The sequence below is a fragment of the Schistocerca americana genome, chromosome 1 (genome assembly GCF_021461395.2).
Source record: "Schistocerca americana isolate TAMUIC-IGC-003095 chromosome 1, iqSchAmer2.1, whole genome shotgun sequence".
In the NCBI taxonomy this organism is placed as follows: Eukaryota; Metazoa; Arthropoda; class Insecta; order Orthoptera; family Acrididae; genus Schistocerca; species Schistocerca americana.
This window is the reverse complement of record NC_060119.1, coordinates 1,091,362,605-1,091,387,237: the sequence shown is the minus strand read 5'-3', so window position 1 is coordinate 1,091,387,237 and position 24,633 is coordinate 1,091,362,605. Positions and strand designations below refer to the sequence as shown.

The window sequence follows — 24,633 nt, the reverse complement described above, 5'->3', positions numbered from 1 at the left end:
TCACGAAGCAAATACCGTCCGCACTGGCGGAATGTTACGTGATACCACGTACTTAAACGTTTGTGACTATTACAGCGCCATCTATCCCAAAGCGAAAAAAGTGGTCCAACTAAAACATTCATATTTCTTTACGTACTACACGAATATGTAATAAAAAATGCAGTTGACATCCATTTGACCTATGGCAGCGCCATCTAGTGGGCCAACCATAGCGCCATCTGGTTTCCCCCTTCAAGCTAGGCAAGTTTTGTTCTTTGTAGTTTTTTCATTTGATGCTTATTTCGTGAGATATTTGGCCCAGCCACTATCAATGGACCATCCTGTCTATTGAGGTAGTACATATCGATTGTAATAAATTAACTTCTTTTTATACATTTTAGCCTGAAATATAATGCATCGTACACAAAATAATATGAAATTCTTTTAGTTAAACAGCTGAGATAATGTTCACCTCTACAAGATTCGAAACTATTCCTGGTATAATATCCCCCCCCCCCCCCCCCCCCCTCACAAAATTTGGAAACAGTGTGTTTACAGTATTTTGTGGCAGACTGTAAGGTTTTTTCCAAATGGTATACAAAATGATGCCAAAAGATAGATTACAGATGTATAGATGAATCTGATGCATAAAATATTGCAGAACACATAAGAAAATATCTACTGTACAAATCATAATATATACATACAATATCAGGACATGGCATTCAGATTTTCAGATCTGTGGAACGTAGTGTCACAAGACAATTCATACAAGGTCAAAACTACAGCATTGCTACACTAAACTATAGAAATAAATACAGAGACAAGGTAAATTACAAGAATTACTAATTGTAAATTTACATCCATAATATCAAAGTCTTCAAAGATAAGAGAAAAATTTCAGAGCCTAAGTGTACGATGAGTGAGCTGACTTGAAAAACTCACGACGACGGGTACAGACCAGAAGAATATACTCAATCATGAGTAGAAATATAGCACAAAATCAGCCACATAAACCAGTGTATTTAAGGATATCTTGACTCATGAAAGAACAAAATAATTAAAAAAATATTAGGGCCTAAGTTTACGATGTGGGAACAGACCCATGAATCCAAACCACACCAGGTACAAACCAGCAAAGATTGTTTTGACACAACAAAATGAATAAAGGTGATAATCATTTCAATAAGTCTACATGATGACGAGGGTTACCCAAAACAGAGTTAAGCACAAATCTGTCCACATCTCAAGCTCCAATCAGATACAATATTTCAATACTCAGGATAAAACATAGTTAGCTTTAAATGATGACATAATCGAGTAGCTCGAGGACCAAAATCAGTGTATGAAAGCAGACATGTATACATCTTGTTATATTGTCCATACTGTTTGCTAATTGTCCATACAAACTAACCTACATAAGTAAAAGCCTAAAAGATTCATTTACACTTGATTAAAAAAATACATACTGATTTAAAGTTACATAATGTTTTGGAAGTTAATCCCCCTACTTGAAAAAACGCATTTATGCAGAAAAACACTGTCTTTAGCAGTCTTGGCTAACAATTCACAAATATCAGTCACAACGTTGATTTAGTTGACAGATGCTCGAGTACATTACCCTGCACCTATGATCTCTTGTGAGTCGACTGGTCCAGCAGGGTACAACCATACAGCAGTGTGGGAAGCGGATCCACCCACATCTTTCAGTTTCCTCCTTAAAGTTCTCATCACAAGCATTAGTGGATAAGTAATTTCTTGTCTAGCATTCACATCAAATCCTGAAACATTTTTCTGTGTTCTAAATATGCTTTTCAATACCTTGTTCACATCACACAAGATATGCTCTCCCTAACCATTTTTCAAAGTCAGTTATACGGGATTTATGTCCAGTGCGATTAAAAAGTGTTCACTTATGAAACATTAATAAACAGAGTTAAATGCAATGAAAAATAATGAGATAACAAGGTCGTGGTGTTGATAGGTCACATTGGCCACACAAATTACAATCTTTGAAACATTAACTTCTCTGACGAGCCGCCACGTTTAATTCAGTCTGTCTTTGTACTTCATGCAGTGTTCACGTGTACCAGTCTTTATGGTAAAATATATGTGTATATAGAAAACTTGAGGATGTATAATACAATATGTATCCAGAATCCCATATTAGTGACCCCAGACAAAAAGTTGTACATCTTCCGTGCCTGTCGTATAGAATCAACAGGTTTCACATCCGATGCCATTGCTACATCACCAAACATTATTTGCGAAGATTTGGAGGCCCAGCTCCTACGTCCAATCCAACACAACCGTCTGCTGTCGGTTATTTCGCAGATAATGGACAATGATCTACGATCTTCGATGAGGATAACCTCTACTTTAGTAACTCCACAACAAACGAGTGTTACGTAGTTACCTCAAACAATGGACTCAGGCTTTGTTTCCTGGATTACCCACAACAACAAGTGAAAAGTGAAGTGGACGATCTACTAAATAGTGTGACGATTGATCACTCGTACGAGGTTCAAAGGGACCGAAATTCGCATACATGCTTTGATCCTCTACTCGGCATGACGTCAGTTACAGTAGTGCCATGTGCAACGCCACCATTTGTGCAAAACACACAAGCTGTCAACTATTACCAAGCTACGCAGCCTCGTCTTCCTCACAAATCAGTAACAGACATTTTTATGGATCCAGTACACCAGAACAAACCACCGGATCGGTGGCCCAGTTTTGTGACCACGTGGCTACGAGTGCACCCAACATAGCCTCTTCACCCAACAACGTTGTACTACAACAGTGCGACCGCCAACAGTTTTTACCAGTGTTTTATGGTCCTACCACGAAGGGTGTGTGGCCAGTGTGCGTGGAAAACTCTCATTGTTGCCACTTTAAGCTCCATGCCACCCCCCCCCCCCCCCATCCTCCCTCACCCACAGGGGGCCTCGATTCCGACCATACAACTGCTCGCTCCTTCCACAGTACTGTCTGCCATGCCAGCCTTCCATGTCATTTCCGAGTTGGACAATGGTAGTGCTATTCCTACAATTTCCGGTCCAGTTTATCGGCCCTCATTACGCGCCGCTCGCCTGTTCGCTGCCACGGTACCGACCGTCCCTGCCATGTCGTGTTTTCGGGTGTCTTCAGAGACATTACAACCAGCCGTTGTTCCAAACGTGTGTGCTAGTTACATTTCCGCTCCAGTGATGCCGGATCCCAGCATGAACTCTTGTGCAGCAGGACCGCAGGCCTTCCAAGACACGCCGAAGCCACCTTCGTCTCCACCTCCAGGCTGCCTGCCCAAGCTACCTCCCTTATACGAGGACAATCCAGTTTCGTGGTTCGCACCAGTGGAGCATCTCTTCGAGCTGCATCAAGTCACTGATGACAACTGCAAGTTCCTATGTTTGGTCACACACTTTCACAACCACTCGGATTTAATTTGTGATCTCCTACTTTTGCCTCCACCATCACCGAAGTTCGCCAAGAAAATGATATTGGACTGACTTGCCTGCTCGCCACAGTAATTGATAATTAAGATTCTGTATGAGGAGCACCTGGGGGATTACACTCCATCACAACTTTGACGCCGCCTGAGGTTACTCGTGAGTGAACGCACGATGCCAGACGTAACTCTGTGAGCAGTATGGTCTGCCAAGTTACCTACCGACCTACAGATACACCTACTGCTATAATGTTTCAAGGCTATCAGTTCTCACATAGACGTCGCAAACCAGCTATGTGTGCTCCTGTGCCAGAAACACCCAGCTCATCCCCCATTGCTGTGTGACACTGTACCTCCTGTTTACCGGCCGTCTGCAGGCAGGGGCAGGGCCCGTTCTGCCTCCACGCCTTTTACGCCTCCAGGCAGTACTAATTTGCTCTCCCCTCTTTCCAAGTACTCAAGACTCGCCCATGCTCCATACGTCTCAGTTTACGTCTCGTAACAAGTCAACGAGGACAAGCCTCCCCCGCTATCACAGTCACCACCACCACCACATCCGGCTCATCCATACTGTTGGTATCACAAGATTTTTGGAGCTGAGGCCAAGAAGTGCAGGTTACCTTGCCAACAACCAAATGCTGACCACAGGAACTAAGTGATGCCGAGTCCTGCGGGGAACTTAACAGGCGTCCCCCAACGTTATACTCCGTCCCCTCGGCCAAGCAGTCGTTTATACGTGACAGACATTTCATCGCAGTTTGTATACCTTATTGACACTGACACTGACATGTCTATTATACCTCAATCATTGGCTCCTACCGACTATTCACCGATGAAGTCTCTCCTACGAGCTGTCAACGCATGAACATTACAAACTGTCTGTTCTGTGAAAGTGATGGTGCACCTATCCCCTTCTTTGCGTTTCCCGAGGACATTCTACATCGCTGACATTGATGAACCAATTCTCGATATGGATTTTTTGTCCCATTACAAGATCTCCCCAAATGTAGACCAGTGTTCAGGGTTACACCACCCAACTATCAGTCAGATACCGTGCTCCAGCACCCATACTCCTCGTTCCGTTTCCACCACAAGATGGGATTTAGTTAGTGAGTGTTCCGTCCTCACAGGCATGATTGTGACCTGCATCACTAACCTACTTTCAGAATACGACTCAGTGGTGCACCTCCGCCGGGAGAATGATGAGCTGAAACAACGCATTGCTCACACTTACAACAAGCTTGCTGTGGCCCGCACCTCAGTCTTGAAACTGCAATCCGCAGTTCCTTCACTGGATCAAACTTCATCGCCAAGCATCAGTTCGAACACTCATCAGGTTAGTTCAAAAACATTCATTGCATGTGACGATTTGCGTTCAATGACCTCCGCACCGCCCAAGCACCCACTATGCGCAGTGCCCCGTATTTCAAACTGTGTCTCTAATAACAGTCGCTCGCACAGCACGACCATGACCACTACGCAGGCAGCCGCTCTGCTTGTTGATAAACATTACCCCTCTCCCGTGTGCCAACCAAGCAGCTCGGTGGCCAACACTGTCCCTCACGTGATGCCAGCACCTCCCTCGCCCACACCAGTTGCCCAAGGCAAAGTTAACAACAGACAGTCGCTGCGTGCCCCACTCCGCTCCATGCTGTGCGTGCAGCCGACCTCTACAAACAAGTGCACGCCGCGCTCACGTAATAGGCATGTGACTTTCGTGTTGCCTTTTCCCACTTGCACTAACGGCTATGCCCCATCGTGCCCCACTTGTCCCAAAACTCCACGTGAGAATGTTACCCAGCAGTTCTCAGTCTCTTCCGTCACTGACAGAATGACACACAAGATAATTACCACTGCCGACCCTCCTATTCGACACAAGGTGACACGCCTCAACACCATTAAGTTGCGCGTGGCCCGGCAGCAAATTAACGAACTTTTTGAGGCAGACATTCTACAGCCATCGGACAGCAATTGGTCTTCACCAATTCACCTCGTCACCAAACACGACAGTTCTTTTTGAATGTTTGGTGATTAGAGACATTTAAATGCTCGCACTGTCATGGACACTTACCCCATGCCAAACATCCAAACATAAACAATTTCTCTCATGTGTTATTGGGCGCTACAATCTTCAGTGTGATTGACTGCAAACGTGCTTATCACCAGATTCCCGTAGCGCCAGAAGACATTCCAAAGACTGCGATCATCACATCGCTCGGTTTGTTCCAGTACAACTTCATGCCATTCGGTTTATAGAATGCGGCACAAACGTGGCAACGTTTCATTGACACAATCTTACGACGATTCGAGTTCTGCTTCGCATACCTGCATGACGTACTCATTTTCAGCAAATCGATTGAAGACCACGAAGATCATTTATCCCAGGTCCTCCAACTTTCGCATCCAACAGTGTCGAGGTCAACAAAGAAAAATTCCAATTGCGTCAGTCTTCTGTGACATTTCTGGGTTACACTGTCTCGGCAGACGGAATAAAGCCTCCCAAATCCCACATGCAGGCTATCACGTCATTGCCACCCCAGCCACCTACAAAGAAGTCAGACATTTGCTAGGTACTATAAATTACTACCGCCATCATCTACCTTCTTCCGCCACTGTGCAGGCCCCGCTGACAGACTCGCTCACCGCCAAACAAACTTAGGGCGTTAAACCAGTCCGTCGGACTGGACTCATCCTAAAGGCTTTCAGGGCTCTTAAAACACCTTCAGCTCACGCATTCGTACTTGCCCACCCCGATCCATCTGCCGATTTGTTCATCACTACGGACGCCATTGACGTCGCGGTTGGGGCAGTATTACAACAGAGCAAAGGCGACACAGTTTCACCACTTCATTTCTTCTCCAAGAAACTGTCTACAGTACAGAAGAATTATTCCCTTTTGATAGAGAGCTTCTGGCAGTGTACGATGCCATCAAACATTTCCACACTGACACCGAGGGCGGTCCTTTCTTCGTTCTTACTGATCACAAACTGCTGGCGAACGCCTTCTGTAACCCCGGCAGTATTATCTCCCCCCCTCCCCCCTGATGCTTCCACCACTTCGACCTGGTCTCTCAATTTACTACAGACGTACGCTGCATCAAAGGCATGGAGAACATCCCCGCTGATGTCCTCTCACGTGCTGTGCTGTGTGGCGTCAATAGGTCACATCGACCACACAAATTACAATCTTTGTAACACTAACTGGTCTGACGAGCCAAAATGTTTAATTCAGCCTGCATTTGTACTTCATGCAGTGTTCATGTGTATCAGTCTTTATGGTAAAATATATGTATATATAGAAAACTTGGGAACTGTTTACTATGTATATTACGATTCATATCCAGAATCCCATAAGGTGATACACAGAGATATACTAAGATACTATTCCTGATTTTTACAGTACTAATTATGAACACTGTCCCATTTCAAAATTGCAAAAGGATCAACTCATTTAGTCTCATAGCATCTATGTATCAAATTCTAAAGTACAAATGCATTACAGAAAGTAATTATGTAGTGTATCATAGATTTTAACTCAGTCAATAGATGAGATAGAACTCTAGAAATGACATGATGTTACATTCTAAATTCATGACAAACAAAACACAGTTATATAGTCTTATAAATCAACAGACATAGCGTACATTTTCTTCTAGACTAGGTATCATTTTGCATCATGTCTTGTCCTCTATACTAAATGTTAACATTACTTGACAATGTACATACTTGCTTTGCTTAGTAGTAGCTCCTCATATCTTTACAAGTGCAATGGACATTTCCACAAAATTCTTATTATTCTTGATCTTCCCTCTAAATTGTTTGGATATACCACAAACTGAGCTACCTGTATCAGTCAAACAGTTCCCTTCCCACAGAACAATCTTAATTTAATGTAATCAAACAATGGAAAAGTGCAGAATGGAATGCAACAATATTATGAAAAGGAAAGTTGCTACTCACCATACAGCGGAAATGCTGACTCGCAGATAGGCACAATCTGCCTATCTGTGACTAAGCATTTCCGCTGTATGGTGTGTAGCAACTTTCCTTTTCATAATATTGTTAATTTAATGTAAGGGCATCCAAATTCTGAATCATCATCTCTTTTATTACACACTTCGTGTAAAAGATCACTTTCAGTTTCATTAAATGCTACATCCACAGTGTTTTTACAGGGTTTTATCAACTTTGCTGGTATCATGGCATTACCTTGGTTACTCATGTGGTCAGGTAAATATTGGACACACTGAAAGGGGTTCCATTGCTCAACTAACATCACTTATTACAGATGGAACTTAAACTATATTACTGTCAAAGTTACACTTCCTGCTTGGAACTTCTTTCACTTCGTTCCGCCAATTTGGATACCATTTTTGACTAACCATAGCTAAATTATTCCAGAATGCACATTTATCCATATTGTCATCAATCTGGTCCCAACAGATTTCAAAAAGTTTTCACCTTTATTCTCTAGGCTTACAGATAACTCACCTTTACTGTTTGAATCATTACTCTGCATGAAATTAATGAAAAACTGCTTTGACTGGTGTAGTATTCCATGATGCTACTTACATCATCACATACATCACTTACTCTATTTCTATTCACAAATAACTCTGAAAAGTCATCATTCTTAAACTCCACAAATATGTGATACTCATCATTATTATCATCATCATCATCATCATCATATCATTCCAAAATTACTTTATCAACATCATTAACAACACAAGTCTTATCGCCATCAAAATCACACACCTCACCTACATTTATTTGCAATAAGCTACCAGTCTCAAACTTACCAACCTCAGTTATTTCACAGCTCTCATTCACATCTACATGAAAAATACCAGCTAATTCAGATCCAAAACAGTCATAACATGATTTCCATACATCAATAACACTGTTTTCTGACAAAGAGAAGAAATCATTAGTACACACTACTTCAAAATTCTTGTTACTCTCAGATTCTGGGTTGTGATTAGTACCTACATCAGTATGATTAAACATAATATCCCAAAATTTTTGATCAAAACATAAATCATAATCTGATATTCCTTCTGTTCAACTTCAGATACCTGTGCTACATTATCAATACTGCTATTATTGTCTAATTGTAGGTGTAAATTGGGGGTCCTGTACTTGTTGTGTTTCCTCACCCCAAAACTGTGGATCTTCATTGAGGCTGACTGCTGTTTCCCAAGTTGTTACCTCTGTGCTTATTTCTCCTATTAAATTGCCCATGGTTATACCCATTATTCCTATTCTGGTGATGTTCAAAATTTCTGTCTCTATTACCATTTTCACCCTGATAGAAGTTACCACTATCTCTGTTTCTGTAGTTATTACCATTGCAATCTCTATCATGGTACATGGTTCTTTCTACTACTGTATCCAGTCTGTCAACATATCATAAAAACTGTTCGACACAATTGTCAGGTCTGTATACTAAATCCCACTGCACTCTTTCTGGTAATTCGTTTCATCAAATAGTTTGTCAAGGTGTTTTAATTTCTTAAGTTGATTCTTACAAAACTCTTTCAGAATACCATCCCTATTCCTATAATTAGAACCATTCAAAAATTCACTTTTAATTTTCCCCTGTTCAGCTTCCAACCAAAATTTATTTAAAAACTTTTTTCGAAACTTTATTATGTCTCCCACTGACTTGAATTTAGATTTACCCAAGACAGAGCTTCAGCTTCAAGACATCTTTTAGCAAATTTAATTTTTTTATTGTCACTCATGCCTGACACAAAACTATCTTTACATTGGTGCAGAAAATCCACTGGATGTAAATTGTCTGATGGAAAACTTTTAATTGGAGTGTTGGACCATGCAGTACCATTGTTTGAATACAGATTGTGAATTCAATTTTCCTGAAATTCTGAAATTTTTTGATCTAAAACATTTATATTAGTTTTCATCCTATTTTCAACATTAAATTTTTTTTATCTAAACTACTGAAGTTTTGTTCCATTTTTTCCTCTATGGCCTTCTGTTGAACTCCGACATCACGAACATTCTTCTTTTGTTGTGCAGAATGAGCAACTAACTCACTTTCCAAAACAATAAATTTATTTTCTAAGACATCAACTTTTTCATTCACACTTTTTAATCCCTCTGACAACCCATTTTTAGCTCTGAGACCTGATTACTAAGTTGGTCTATTTGGTACTGTACTGTATCCATTTTACTATTGTTTTCAGTTTTAGATCACGCAATTGTCCTTGTAATGAAGTAAATTTGCTATCATTATCTGTCATTATTTCAGTTAACTGCTCATTCATTGCACTAAATTTGCTATTGTTGTCTGTTTCTATTTCAGTTAACTGATCATTAACTGCACTAAATTTGCTATTGTTATGTGTCTTCATTTCTTCTAATTTTGCCAAAAGCAACTGCAAAATATCAGTTTTCACTGTTTCTTTGCTGTCTACACTTTCACTTGGTTGAAACATGTCTTTGCTGTGTCCTATAGCTTTCACTTCATCATTACTACCCTCGTCTCTATTTGTTTTCCTTAGCAATCACACAAGTCCACAAAAAATAGTTTGTACGTATTTTTGTTTTTATGTCCCTCATCGTAGCCGTAAAGTTCTCTTTCAATTGATCCGGTCCATCATTGTCGTTACGACTTTGTTGGGCAGCTCTCAGCTCTTCTTTCTTCACGTGATCGAGACTTCATCTACATATAAACTTAAAATGACACAAATCACTGTCCTTCCTTTTCCTGCAACAGACAAAACTTCATTGTCAGTCAACTGATCCCAGATGACACCCACAATTGTAATCTTACCCTCCCACAAATCACCATTAAATTTCCAGTCTCTTCATTATTTTCAAAAGCTTTGAGAGGCGTAGGATACACAAAATACTTTTTTTACTTGTCTTCATTTTCTTGTTGTTGGCTGCAGTTTGTCTAGGGGTAGATTCATGAGGCTGAAATTTTTTAACTTTGTGGGTTCCAGTTGACATAATAACTGATAAGAATTTGCGTGTCTTACTCTTGAATTTTATCTTTTTTTCACATTTTTTCAATATCACACTGTCTATACAATTTCGATTTCTAGAACACCACAAATTACATTTTTATTGCAAATCATAAAAATACATCTGATTCTGATGTACTCACAATATTCCAAGGAGTTTACAAAACAAAAGAGTTTACAAACTTTCTTGACAAAAGAAGAATGTTCACAAAGCTATATCATTATTTTATAAATGAGCCCAGAAATAAATTTAATGAATATCGTCAGGTTGTGCAAAGTAGATAGTACATATCAGTTGTAATAAATTACTTTCTTTTTATACATTTATATATTTTATATAATGCATCGGAAACAAAATCATATGAAATTCTTTTAGTTAAACAGCTGCGATAATATTCACCTGTACAAGATTCAAAAATATTCCTGGTATTGGCTGTTTCTATAAAAAAAATAAAACGGCGGGGGGGGGAGTAACATCAGAGGAGGGTGTCCCGTTACAACCACTCGCCAGCCATTATGATTGATGAAGTCTGGCACAGAGATGAAGTTGCACAGAGCAGCATGCCCATACCTATCTACAAGCTCATTCCAACTCGATGCTCAGCCGGTGGAGATTTACAGTGGCTGCCAGGGTTGGCATTCCCTGTGTACTAAGTTTTGCACCCCATATACTGCCAAATCAACAACAAATTTAATCAAATTTTCTTCTTACCAATTTGTTAATGCAAAATAAGGATTTTCTTTTATTTGGTGTCCTTTCTGGTGTTGCAGTTTAATGGCTATCAGTGTAGTGGGGGCCTACATCTGTTCAGAAGCAGTTCAAGAACATTTTTGCACACAAGCAACTTAGCATTGGGCACACTTCCCTCTTTTTTCTTGTTCACTTTCATTCATGTTAGTTTTCACTACAAATTTTAATACACTTTGCATACAAACCTTGTACCTGGGCACCCCTCTCAGTTTGGCACCACACATGGCCACCACTATGTGTGATACGTCCTGTACAGAAATCTCACAATTGTGGTGCCTCAGGTTCTCCTCTGAACTTGGTGCCCCAAACAGTTGGTTGCATCACTTTGGCCTTAATCTGGCCTTGCATCTATGTCCTGAAAACCAGTTGGATTTAAAACAAGTTGTCAACTTCTGTTGAACTATGTCCTTCTGTTGCTGTTGGAATGATCAAACCAAAGCTGAACACTGAAAGGCTAAAATTCTGCCAGGATCAGAGACAAAATGAAAATGATGAGAATTTGCTTTTATGTGTATCTCTTCCCCCTTCAGAAATTTCAAAACCAACAGCTGTATAGTAATTACCAAATTCAAACTTTTGCCATTATCTTGTTTCTCTGATCACTGCAGCTTCACTTTACAACATTTTAAATAGTAAATCGTAATTATAATGAATCAGTGTTCTCTTAGTTCATTTGCTTCAAATAACTTCTAATGTTTTTATGTAACAATGAACTACTATTACATAAGTTAGTACAGATACTGGGTCTGAGCAGTCACTAAGCTTGTACTAAGCTAACAGCTTTCAGCATCATCATTGTCATCATCATTTATTGCATTCGTGGGATTTTAAAGCCTCCAGCAGAAAAGAAGAGGAAAAAATGAACTACAAAAAGAAAAGAAAAAACTACACACTATAAAAAATTATAAAGGAACATATTACAAAATGCACAATAAAAAGGGAAGTCAGTCAGTCACAACAGAGGAGATATCTACTGCAGTCCATCATTGCCAGTCTCTTGTTTCATCTTCCACTGCTGTCAGCACCACTAATCCAAGGCTTAATTGTATTTGATCCTTCCATCATGTCCTTGGACATCCCCTTGTCCTTTTCCAGGAGGAGTCCATCAGCTTGAAAGTTGCAGCTCTTCTTCCCTAATGTTCAATTAATGTGTGTCTTTTACAATCCTACATGTGAATCAGCAACCTGTTTCATGTCTCCAATACACATAATTTTTTCTTCATATCCATACTACATTTGCATACCAAACGCTCATTATTCATTTGTATCTGATACAGATTGTTTTACAAAGCTTCCATGTGATTATGTGCTGATTACATGAGTGGTTAGGGCGCAGTGCATATTTTCTTGTTATATTTTCTTCTGCTCTTAAGTGCGTTTACTTTTTGGTCTTGGAAATTTCCTTTCATCACATCATCAGGCTCTGGGACAGTAGTTGGTCCACTGGTTTGGGGGAGACCTTAGGTAATAGTGTTATTGAATCTGCAAGGAAACAGTGATTAACTGAGTGCTAGGCCATCCTCTAACACCGGACTCACAGGTAACTAGAGGAGCTTCACCTTAATCTCTGCTGTACAGTGTCATTATAACTGGAGGCCAACTTTCAGTTTGTGGTCGGCATTGTGAATAGAGAAGCGGGACACAGGTAGTCCAAGCCCTAAGGAATCCGCACATTACGGAGACCTTCCATTGTGTTTGTACACTTAAGACCCTGTCCACAGAAGCCTAACATTTTGACATCTGGAATTCGTTGTTTCTAAAAGTTGTAGAGACAATGCCATGTTTAAGCCTGTTGAAATTCTGAGAGTTTGCCAACAAATAAGCCTTCCCGAGAGGAGATGTTTACTTTATGACCGCTGTCTGAATTCTCAATGTGGATTAGTGAATACATTTTAACTGCAATATAGCTTAGTGCAATAACCTGGAATTTTCTGCATTTTTCATTCCTTAATGTTTCTAAATGTAGTACTACATATAAAGAAATTTCCGTGTGGATCTTGCAACCCTGTTTTGAGTACAAAGAAGAGTTCTATTTCTGGTGCCAAAACTTCTAATCTCCAGAAAAAACAATACTGAAACATTTGTCTTATTGATCAGTTCTTTATATATTGTTACATTATTTGCATTTAGGTTTTGAAAACCACAACATGCCACATTTTTTATCACACATAAAAAAGCTTTATTCAAACAGTACATAATGACATTCATCTTCCAACAGTAACCACTGTATTACATAATTAGTAAATAGCCTACATAGTAATAGATTGTGAGCAATTAATGAGAATTTAAAAGAAAATCTGCCAGTTGCTTTTATGTGTAAATAAGATACTAATCTCCATTGTTTTTGTGTAAGTTGAGAATATTGTTCATCACTGATAAGTAATACAAATCTCTTATTAATGATAGTAGCTAATGTAATCTGCAGGAAAGTTATTACAGCTGCATCTTTGTGGCGACTCATTTCATAGCCTTCCATTATAGTGGTACTTAAAGAACATAACATGTGAATAAATGATTCTGTTCTTTTACTTCATTTTAGTTGTTGTTGCACTTACTGTACTGATTTATTAGTGCTATTCATCCTTTCTTTGTAGAAAAGTAGTTTTGAACCACATCTCAATGAATGAGTAGATGTATAAGTTCGAGTACTGAGCCTAACATGGTGAGGCCACATTACTATGTGGCATATTATGGTTTGACTTAACAGCAGCATAAAACATTTTTAGTTTATTTAATAAATATTAAGTGACATTGCTGCGGTGTGAACAAAGAGTGTGCAGGTAAATATGTTATTATTATAATGTTTTCACACACACAAATAAATCTTTAATTTTTAACTATTCCTCTTGTTTCAGCATTTTTCACATCAGCTGGAAATCTTTTATTTAATTCAAAGAGCTCAGGTGATTTACTCAGGTGCTTAACTTCTCACGTAATTAATGTCATTACTCAGGCAAGAGTACCTCTCACTTATATTTTTGCATGCATCACAGCATTTCAAGGATTCACCAGTGCCAAAAAGCTGCAGGAAGCCCTATGACTGTGTTACATGATGAGTTATGTGTGGCAAATAGGATATTCTTAGCTGTGACTATAGGTGGGGGCAAGGAACTTCACAGGTTTCACAGCTGTTGTGGATTTGCAGGTGGCTGCACTCCATACTGAGCTGGGTATGGAGTGCAGCATATCAGGTAAAATGATGTACAACAAATTATCAAAGGGTAATGCAAGTTATAGGAATAATGCATCTGTAGCTCTGTGACAGCTTTGATGATACATAATTCCCATTGAGAAAAGTTTAGAACTCTGAATTTGTGAATATAATGGTTATTTCATAGGGAATTCTTGTGGATGTTTAGTGTGTCCACATAAATTATTACAGAAGTAACTATACTGCCATATTAGTCTCACTGTTTGGTTTGCCTAATTATGTTTGGCAATCAGCTGTTTTTAATACAATTATGCAACACAATCGAGCCCTTGTTTTTTTATTATAATTGTGTCTGTTACATTTAAGAATAAAATAGTGTCTAATATTTGCAGTAGCTTCTGATAGTACTAATTTATTATGTAAATTGTAATGCTACATTACCTTAAACTGCATCTACATTGAGAACCTATTGGGACTGGAATTGATATATGTAATATTTAGAGGTATAACAACAATATGAAAAGCATACATTACTATTCATTACATGAATCTTGTTTTCAGTATGCCTGTCTGCCACTCAATGCCTCCTCTGTGTGACCAGTAGCAGTTTATCCTTTTCATATCGTTGTTATTCAATCCCAGATTTTCCATTGTTTGATTCTGATATTAAAAAATGTATAGATATTTTTGTACTATATAATATGCACATCAAAAAATGCTGCTTTTGGAAGTCTGTTGCTATTAATTATATTAAGTAAGTTTATTCAGGGTTGTACAGTTCACTTATTTACTTTACTGAGGATGGTAAAGTCTTTGCAAAAATTACAATTTTTTTCTGTGAAAAAACTGCTATTGCTTACTATGAATATATCCTGTAAGTATACATTCTTACACATGGTTATAAATATCTCAATTACTTGAAGAGTCACCAGCAGAGTGTTCAGGAAGGAAGATTAGAGTCCAACTGACATATTTTACGGGCCAACAGTTTATGCAATAAAGAAATTTTATTAGTTCTCACATAATATCCCCAGAATATTATTAATATTATTATGAAGGCAGCTAAAAGTATGAAATTGGTATTTTACTTACAGGACAATGAGCAATTCCTTACAACAAAAGTAGTTTCTGCAGAAACTCATTAGTATCTCTATTTCATTACCACATTAATTTAGACAGCACTGAATGTTAACTTTAATGTTTCAAAATCTTCTTAATTTTATTTTCTATTAATTATTAATATAAAAGAGATCAGAGTTGTTGATGAACTCTGCAATTAACATTCTCTCATTGTGATTTCAGGGTTGTATTTGAACATACGTCTTTTAGCGAAGCTCTTTTCAGTTTCATACTATTTTTGCAAAATAATTAGGCAATGTTTTTCAGTTGGCTGTGTTGCAATCATGCTCCTGTAAAACGAGTAGTGTCGGGACCATAGGTAGCGTGGAAAAAAAATAAAAACTAAAAATTCCAATTCTGTATCTAGAGCATTTTGGCAGAATACTGTGTATGAATAGTGATCCATTACCATCCACAATGGGATGAATTTTGATAGCCATTTTTCAGTACAAGTAGTCTGTTAAGTTGTTTGCTTTCAATAAGTGAGAATACATGTAAGTATGGAGCAATTGTTTTGGTCAGAATTGTGATCCATTTTCCAAAATCAATTTCCTTGAATAGTATTTCTCTAAATTTCAAAGTAAAGATGTTCACCAATATACTCAAAAATGTTATGTTGTAGGTAATCCTTCCCTCCCTTTATTTTACCCTTATTACTTATGCTATCAAAACTAGGTCTCTTTAATATTTGTAGATGTGTTAGCAATACAAGCCACTTTAAAGCTGAAACTAACAAATTTCATAATTTTATAATTTCAGCAGGACTCACATTGCAGACACTGCTGTCATTATTGTTGCTGCTTAGTGTGGACGGTACAGATGAAAGTATCTCACCCACAGCTTCTTTCAGCACTATTCGTCAGGATGATATTTGTGCCAACTACAATGGACGCCGCCTGTATCTTGAGTTGGGTGAACGAGGTATCTTGACAGCTCAGAATGTCTCTTCATCACTAGTGAATAATGGAAGGCCTTCCTACACCGGCAGTACTGCTGGAACTGCACCTGGATATCGGAACACTAGCTCACATGAACAGTGCCGGCTTGAACTGATCACTTGCCCATCATGCGTAGTCAGCATCACTTTTCGACAACTGGGCCTGCCCCACAGTTGTGGTGGAGCCAATCTTGTTATCGACAGGTACTCATACTTGAACAGCCAAAAATTATTTGTAGTATACCTAGTTCACTGCTATAGTTAGAAAACAGAAATCAGCTGTGTACACACCTGTAGATAGTGTGCCTCCATGGCAAATGGGCCTGCTCCACAGTTGTGTTAAGATCATTCTTGTTATCAATGGGTTCTCATCTAGATCTACATCTACTCTGGGATTGACATGTAAGTGTTTGACAGAAGGTACATAAAACCACTTCCAGACTATTTCTTGACTGTTCCACTTTTGAATAGCGTGCGGAAAAAAGGAGTGCCTAATTCCCTCAGTGTGAGCTCTGATTTCTCTTATTTTATTATAATTATCATTTAACTGTATGTCGGTTGGAATGAAAAAGATATTATGGCAATCAGAGTAGAAAGTTGGTGACTGAAATTTTGTGAAAAGATCTACTAAAAAAAATAGCACAAAATAATCTTCCCTTCAAGAACTTCTTACATGTCCTCCATTAATACTCCAGAAAAGTGCATACAAGCGTAGTGTATGCAGTCTCTTTTATAGATTTGTTACAATTCATAGATGTTTTCTTTTACCAAAAAACTAAATAACAGTAATGTCCATAAACAACCTAAGAAGCTACTTGGGCTGGAACAGCCATATGTTATTTGTAGTGTATGTAGTTTACTGTTATAGCTATAAAACAAAAGTCAGCTGTGTAGATGCCAGCATGTAAAGCACCTCCATGCAAAACAGTAGAACCTACCTAATTTATAGATGAAGATTAAAGTTTGGCATAGAATGGCTTTGAGGTTATTTGATGCCACAATTTTAATACTGCCATGTAAACTGTTAAAAAGGGCTTTGAGATACCTGAAGATGATCTTAAGGTCGAAATTGACTGTGGATAAAAAATTATTTGGCAGCAGCTCTTGGTGAATGAAATGCAACTTTCTTCAAAAACATGGATAACCTATGACAAAAGAGAAGCAAAATATCAGTTAATGCAGTGGTGCCACTAAAACTCACTAAAGCTGAAAAAATTTCCTGGATTTTATCCCGTCATGTAGAGTCACTGTTTTCCTGATTCGAAAATTTTAGTTTGTTTAAGTTTGCGGCTAGATGCTTTTCCTGCCATTACAGTCATCAACTGACCTAAACAAGGGAATTTATGTGTGTCATATATCTGTGAACTGAATATACTTTGTTCTGCATTCTATCATTTTTTAACTGTTTGCTTGGAGACTGGGAATCAGTCCAGCATTTTCCTAAATGAGTATTTAAAACCACCAATAACCACACACAGGCTGGCTGTTTGTTAGTCCGCTGGATGGATTCAGTCCAAGCCAGACTCACCTCAGCATCTCACAAGCTAGTGAGCTGCCCATTAAGCTAAATGAGCAAGTAAACCACTCTGCTTCCTCAAGTTGAAAAATGATGAGACAATAAGGACAATAACATGGTTGAGTTCATGGAATATGTTATAGCTATCACGTACTACAAAATTATCTCCAAGATCAATTACAATCTAAAATCAATGCCAAAGGAAACTGTCATCTGAGATAGTCCTCTTCCAGATAATGCATATCAACACAATGCTGACTAGTACAAGATTCAACACATTTGTTGGGACCTTTTTGACCTCTCACCCTACAGTCCCAGCCTTGCACAAGGTGACTGTAACCTCTCCTTGTCTTAGAAACAATGGCATTGTGAGCAGCAGTTTGAAGATGAAGAGAAACTGCTATTGTCAACTGGTTCATTTACTAGGCAGACAACTTCTATGCAGAGGGCTGAAGACACTAGTGAAACATTACAGAATTATGAAAAGGATAGTTGCTACTCACCATATAGCAGAGACACTGTGTTGGGGAAAAAAAAAATAGCAGAAAATTAACTTTTGGCCAACAAGGCCTTCATCAGAGATAGAACATATACACACAGTGTGGCCGCAGCAGCCAGAGACTGTGGTCATATGAGCACAGTTGTGTTTGCTTGAGTGTGTTGTGTATATTTATCTCAAATGAAGGCTTTGTTGGCCGAAAGCTCATTTTCTGAGTCTTTTTGTTGTGCCTATCTGCGACTCAGCACCTCTACTATATGGTGAGTAGCAACTATCCTTTTCTTAATATTGTTACATCCCATCCTGGATTTTCCATAATTGAAATGCTACAAAAAGTGCTCAGAAGTGATCATATGTAATGTTAAGGGGGTCTGTAGAAAACAAGGAAATCACCAGTAAATGCTCTTTCTAATGAATATACATTTTTCGTGATCAAACAGTCCTTACTTTTCAAGTACGTGTGCCAAAGTTATTTTCATATTTTTAGGATACAAATCAAAGTTTTTTTGATGATGCAAAAATTGTCTCACTAGTTGACCAAAGATATATGACCTGAATCTGGAAAATCCATTGTACCTCATTAGCTACTCCTTCTGCAAATTAGCATAATACTGGGATACTTAGTTTCAAAATTCTTGTTGGCACTATAAGGAGCAATGTTCACTGTAAAATAAGCCCTCTCCTTACATAAGCTTTGTTCTAAACATTAATCAGAGTTCTCATGTGATTGTTAGGTGTGTAGTAACCGATGAACTGCAGTGTCGTTTGACTACAAAGAACAACATCTTTGACAATAGCAATTTTTTCTGCTAATGCTCAGTGTTTAAAGTGTGGAGAGGCTGTGATAAAAAAGTCCAGTAACAAATAACAAATTTCACCCATCTTTAAACATAGTTTTTGTAAACATAACAGAAACCATTAATAATACTTTTGTCCCTGTGCAAATGTTTCCCTTCTCAGAGGGTTCGGATCTGTAGAACATGATCTGGGGGTCCATTGACTGCTATCGCAAAGCTGTTTGTAGTTAACATGTAGACAACAATATGTTAACATGTAGACAAAAACAACAGTGATCTTACCCCACTGTTACCTGCACTAGAATTGAGTTTACTGTGCAGTTTCACTCCCTGTGATTCCAGTAAAGCCAACCAGTACCCGTAAGACATAGTAGGAGACCCTTTACTAGCTCTACATACCAAATATTCTGTCTTTTGCCTTCTAGAGCTTCGCAATGGAAGAGTAGATGTAGATCAGTTTCATCCTCCTCATCACATAGTCTACACTTAGAGGCATCTTCCACAATACTCTTCATGTGAAAGTGTTTCTTAACGTTCCCATGGCCAGTCTCGACTCCTACCATGAGTTTAATCTGTTTCCTGTTCAAGTTCAGTATTACAGAACATCTCTTGAAACATGGCTTCAGCATCATTAGCTTGCCACATTTTTGTTTTTGGATCAGAGTTCAGTATTCTACTCTCCAATCCTCTGACAAGGCCTTTTGGTTCTGTGCTGTATAACCTTAAACAGAGTCTTTGGAGGGGCATCCTGAAGAAGTTTTGGTACCCATTTTGACACCTTTATGGTCTTGTAGATCTCATCCACTGTCTTGACCATCAGCTTCGCTTCTTCTTATGGATATCTTGGGCACCATTTCCTTAAGCCAATCCACTGTTCCCATTCCCTCACAAAGCTAAGAGCACCTTTGTCCAGATAGACCCTCCTGAATTTGGGTTCTGGACTTGTGCCCTTCCCAATCTTTTCAAAGGGAGCCAGGCGAACTAGCTCCATTTTCTGTGGACTGACGTTGACCAGAGGATGTCCCTGTTGGATAACAGCCATCCTGAAAACCACAATTGCAGTACTATAGGTCTGTTTCCCTATTTCCTCCCTTGGCTTTTTCTGGATCCATTTATCCTGAGAAATGGGACTATTAGACTTATCTCTTGTTCTCTTGTTCCTGTCGTTCGAAGGCTGCACCAGAGTTGTGAGGGGGTGGGTTCACCCAGGTGCTCCTTGTAGAGAATCTTGATTATTAATTCTTGTGGCGAGCAGGCAAGTCGTTCCATTATAGTCTTCTTTGCAAACTCGTATTTTGGTGCAGACGGCGGTGAAAGGAGCGGGTCACAAAATCAAATCCGAGTGGTCGTGAAGATGTGTGATGAGGCAGAGAAACTTTAGTTGTCATCAGACACATGATGTAACTCAAACAGATGCTCAACGAGCGCAAACCACGATGCCGGGTTGTCCTCCTATAGGTGCAGAAGTGCAGTAGCTTCGGCAGGCGGCCAGGAGGGGGTGATGACGGCGGCTTTGGTGTCTCCTGGGGTAGCGGCTGAACTGAGGTTAAGTCAGAGGCCAGAAATCATTTTGAAAAAGTTAATAATGGTTTTCCAGATCATAAATTTTAAAAAGAAAAATTCTTTCTGATAACTTCAGAATTAATTACTTAAATTATAGAAGGAAAATAGAATGTAGAATGTGTTTTGTCCTCCCTTGAAGGTAAGTTGAGAACAGAAGCTCAGGCTACATTATCTCAGGGACTTGGAGGCTTCATGAAATCTTCAAGGTGTACAACTTTGCTTCCGCTGATAGGTGGCAACAACAGTAAGTAGTGGTCGAAAGAAACAGATCACAGACATCAGGCAGTTAGCTTGGACCTCTGTCAACATAACCTCATTCAAACATTAGTCGATTTGTGTCTGCATCATAAAGTTGTTCTTGATTGAAAATGTCAGTTTACGAGCCTAATTCTCATTATTTGCAGGAGGTGTTACTGCTTTGTTTCAGTAAGGAGAAAACAGCTGGTACAGTAGGCCTGGATTTAAACCAGGCGAGGGAATCCGTAGTAGCAGCAGCTGGCATAGTTGACTGTCTGTCATGAAAACACGGTACGGCAGTCATGGATGGTACCATGGAAATGGGTGGATGGACAGCACATGAGGGTGGCCTGGAAACTGGACTGTGACTGACAAGTGCTGGATAGCAGCGACCCACTTCCAGAACAGGGCGAGAGACCGGTGTGGCAGTCAAAGGCGGTGCCATGGGCGTGGCAGGCGGTTGAGGGACCGGAAATGGTGACCCCCCACAAGTGAGGGTGGGGCGGCGGGGGAAAGGGGGGGGAGGGGGAGGGAGTTGAGAACGCCACCTACATGGAAACTATCTGTTGCATAACATGCCTGTAGTGCATGTGGCGGTCCACTGAGGTGAGGTAAGGAGTCCATGTTACGTGAAACACTGAATTGTGCATGTAAATTAGACACAACTGGAACACCACGTGTGCAGAACAGATCCGGTGCAGTTTGTAGTAACGGCGGTGTTGCACACGGCCCGACAGTAACTGATGTAGCATGCCGGTGGGTGGCTAAACACGTGTTTGAATGGAGATCACTTTGTTCTTGAAACACTCGATTAGAAGAGACACAATTCGAAATATTGTTTAGTTCACATTTCACTGTTGGATGGGCATAATCTGTTGACACGAAACCTGAGTCCATTGCCGCTCGAACGGCATAGTTGTCGACCATTGAAAATTAATGAGGTAAGCACACAGCGCTGGTTGAGAACGTGAATCACTGTGCGTAAATGATAAATATGCTGTTGGTGAAGAAACGACGAAGCTCTGTGAGCGGAGTTGTGCTTCCACATCTTTGAACAAGGCATTGTTTGGCATGGTCATTGCATAGTGCATATAACCTGTTGCATAACACGGGCGCGGAAGATGTGAAACAGGAACGAACTGCGGGGTCACCGCTATGGGAATCGGATCAGTAATCGGGAGATAGAAAACTTAATTCCCATATATGTCGTAGCTCATAGATATTTACACTTGACACTGCATCCATACAGAATGAAGTATAACAAAGAACTGACTAAAGTAAAGTTAAGATGGAGGCTCGACAGAGCACTTAAGAGTTCACAGATATTAAGTTTCATGGTCGATACGAACTATCGATGCCACAAACCTATCAACATTGTCTCTATGTGTGGAAATGATTCTTTTATGCACATATCAAGACAGCTATCCTTCTAGTTCCACAACTGTCATTTCCATTGTATCTTTTCTCTCAGATGTGACAGCCATGAAACCCACTTTCTAGAAAACTCTTTAACTGATTGATCACAACCTGGAATAAACATTTTATCATGCCAGAATTCTCTCAAATTATCATTTTGTTCATTGTGAGACCAGTACCCATTAAGAAATGCAATTTTAAGTTCAGAAAGAGTTTTGCATCTAATCATTACATTAGCTGACCACTGCAAAGCATCTTCAGAGAAATGACTTTTTGTGAAAGAAATTGTCTCATGTTCTGACCATGCATTTGAAAAACATCCTCAAAACTATTCCAGAACTCTAATGGGTGAATTTGTTTGTCTGGATCAAAATGTGAAAATTGACGACATCCAACAAAAGCTGCCGACTGAAGCAAAATGCTGTTCTGTAGAATTGCAACAGCTATCAGAGGTCACTCTATTTTCGATGTTAGTAATACTAGTAATTAGTTCTTCTACTTGTAGTTCCACTGCCTCCATTCTGTCAGAAATTTTTTTATCGACATCCTCACATAATTTCTCACAGTCAGATTTCACTTTCTTAATATTCTGCTGACAAGCCTTTACTTTATTAGATACTTCTTCAAACTGATAAGAGCAAAGTTTGGATTGAGTAGCGAGTATCATCTGCTGCCATAGCACCAGGGGGCTGGGCACCAGTGAGTGAGCACAGTAACTTGCTGGTAACTTGTAGATCCACACAGCTCTGTCATGATGCACCACCTTCTTCTAACCTCAACACTGGTGGTAGCCATGATGTAGTGTCACCTTCTTACCTACTTCCATCCCATTCAAGGTTACTGTGGCTAACATTTTGTATTTAGTTTCAACACTCGTGAGCAAATTTTAACACTGTCCTCACACTGGCTTCAGCATATTTCGCTTCGTTATACTGTTAATGCCTACTGAGTTCCCTGTTTTGTATCGATCTCTTTCAGTGTTCAGTTTCCCAGCTGATGCACCATATATGAGGTGGAGGGTAAGTAATCAAACTGGTCATTGCTTTTTGTTATGTTGTTAATAAAAAGACATCTAAATTGTATGTGCATGCTTTACATCTACCTACACCATTTACAAGAGCTTGAAAACATTTTTTGTGGTTAACCAGAAAATGATGGAGAATTTACAGACCATAATTTCCAGCCTGCAAGTCCACATTTCTCATTGATCTTGATGAAAGAAAATGTTCCTAATTGCTATTTACTCAGCAGGATCAGGAACAATGACTAATAAGTTTTGAGTTTTAACTGATTAATATTCAGAGAAAGTTCACATGCACAAAATGTAATAAAATTCCTAATAATAATAATAATAATAATAATGTCCCTATTGGAAACAGTACTATTAACAGTTCAGAGGCGACGTCTATGGGAAGTTCAAAGTAAAATAGTCTGTTGCCATGACTTCGAATCACCGAAAGTTAATTGCTCACCTTAAAAGTGGAAATTAAACTTACCACTTGTCACACAGTTTTGTCAGCATTATGAATGCCACACAAACAGTTACTTCTGTGAAATCTGGGTGATCCAGAATGGCGTACAGTCCTCGTGAGCTCACTTCCTACTTTTACCGAAAATGCTTTTGGTAGGTTCCTATCTCTGATATCATCCAAAGAACAGCACAAGCAGGCATTTGACTGACATGGTCAGATTGATATCTTGGTGCTAAGTGTCTCTCCTCACTGCCTCTCTGGCCATATTTATATACGGGTGCAGCGGACAGCCAAAGGGAACATCTGCTGTCAACTGCTTTAGTCACAGGTAGCAGCATATAAATAGTCCCTTTCACAGACACATAGTAATTATTAGTTCTACTGTTGAACAGTTTAAAATCTTCTAAATTTTTATATACATAGAGTTAAGTTTGCTTTAGTCGCTGAAAAAGTTTTAGCTTGACTGCATTTAAGCTTTGCCAGCTAGAATTTTTAGACTGCAACCAACAGTAGCTCATGACCTCTGAACTACATCTTTACGATTCCTTGTAATGATTGTTATTTACTATAATGTCTTGAAGCTTAGTAAGCTTTATTATTTAATTAATGTAATCAAGTGCTATAATTAGAACTTTCTATTACAAAATCAAATGATATTTAATCTAACACAAATAAGGATGTTTTCATTCCAGATTTGGTTTTTTAGTAAATAACTTGAAAACTATTAGACATAGCTTATTGGTGTCACAGATATAA

The 24,633-nt window shown here is 39.1% G+C and overlaps 1 protein-coding gene across 6 annotated transcripts in view; it reads left to right on the top strand.

Moving 5' to 3' along the window:
• Positions 1–14,277: 14,277 nt before the first annotated feature.
• LOC124618006 overlaps positions 14,278–24,633 on the top strand; it is a 119,235-nt gene continuing 108,879 nt past the window's right edge. For 3 of the 6 annotated variants that reach the window (XM_047145312.1, XM_047145313.1, XM_047145310.1), the window contains exons 1-2: positions 14,314–14,391; positions 16,200–16,581. In XM_047145312.1, coding sequence (XP_047001268.1) covers positions 14,343–14,391; positions 16,200–16,581 — 431 coding nt within the window. In that variant the 5' untranslated portion in view covers positions 14,314–14,342. Of the gene's footprint in view, positions 14,392–16,199; positions 16,582–24,633 lie in introns of all 6 variants that reach the window. The other 3 variants (XM_047145314.1, XM_047145315.1, XM_047145311.1) reach the window with 3 other exon arrangements.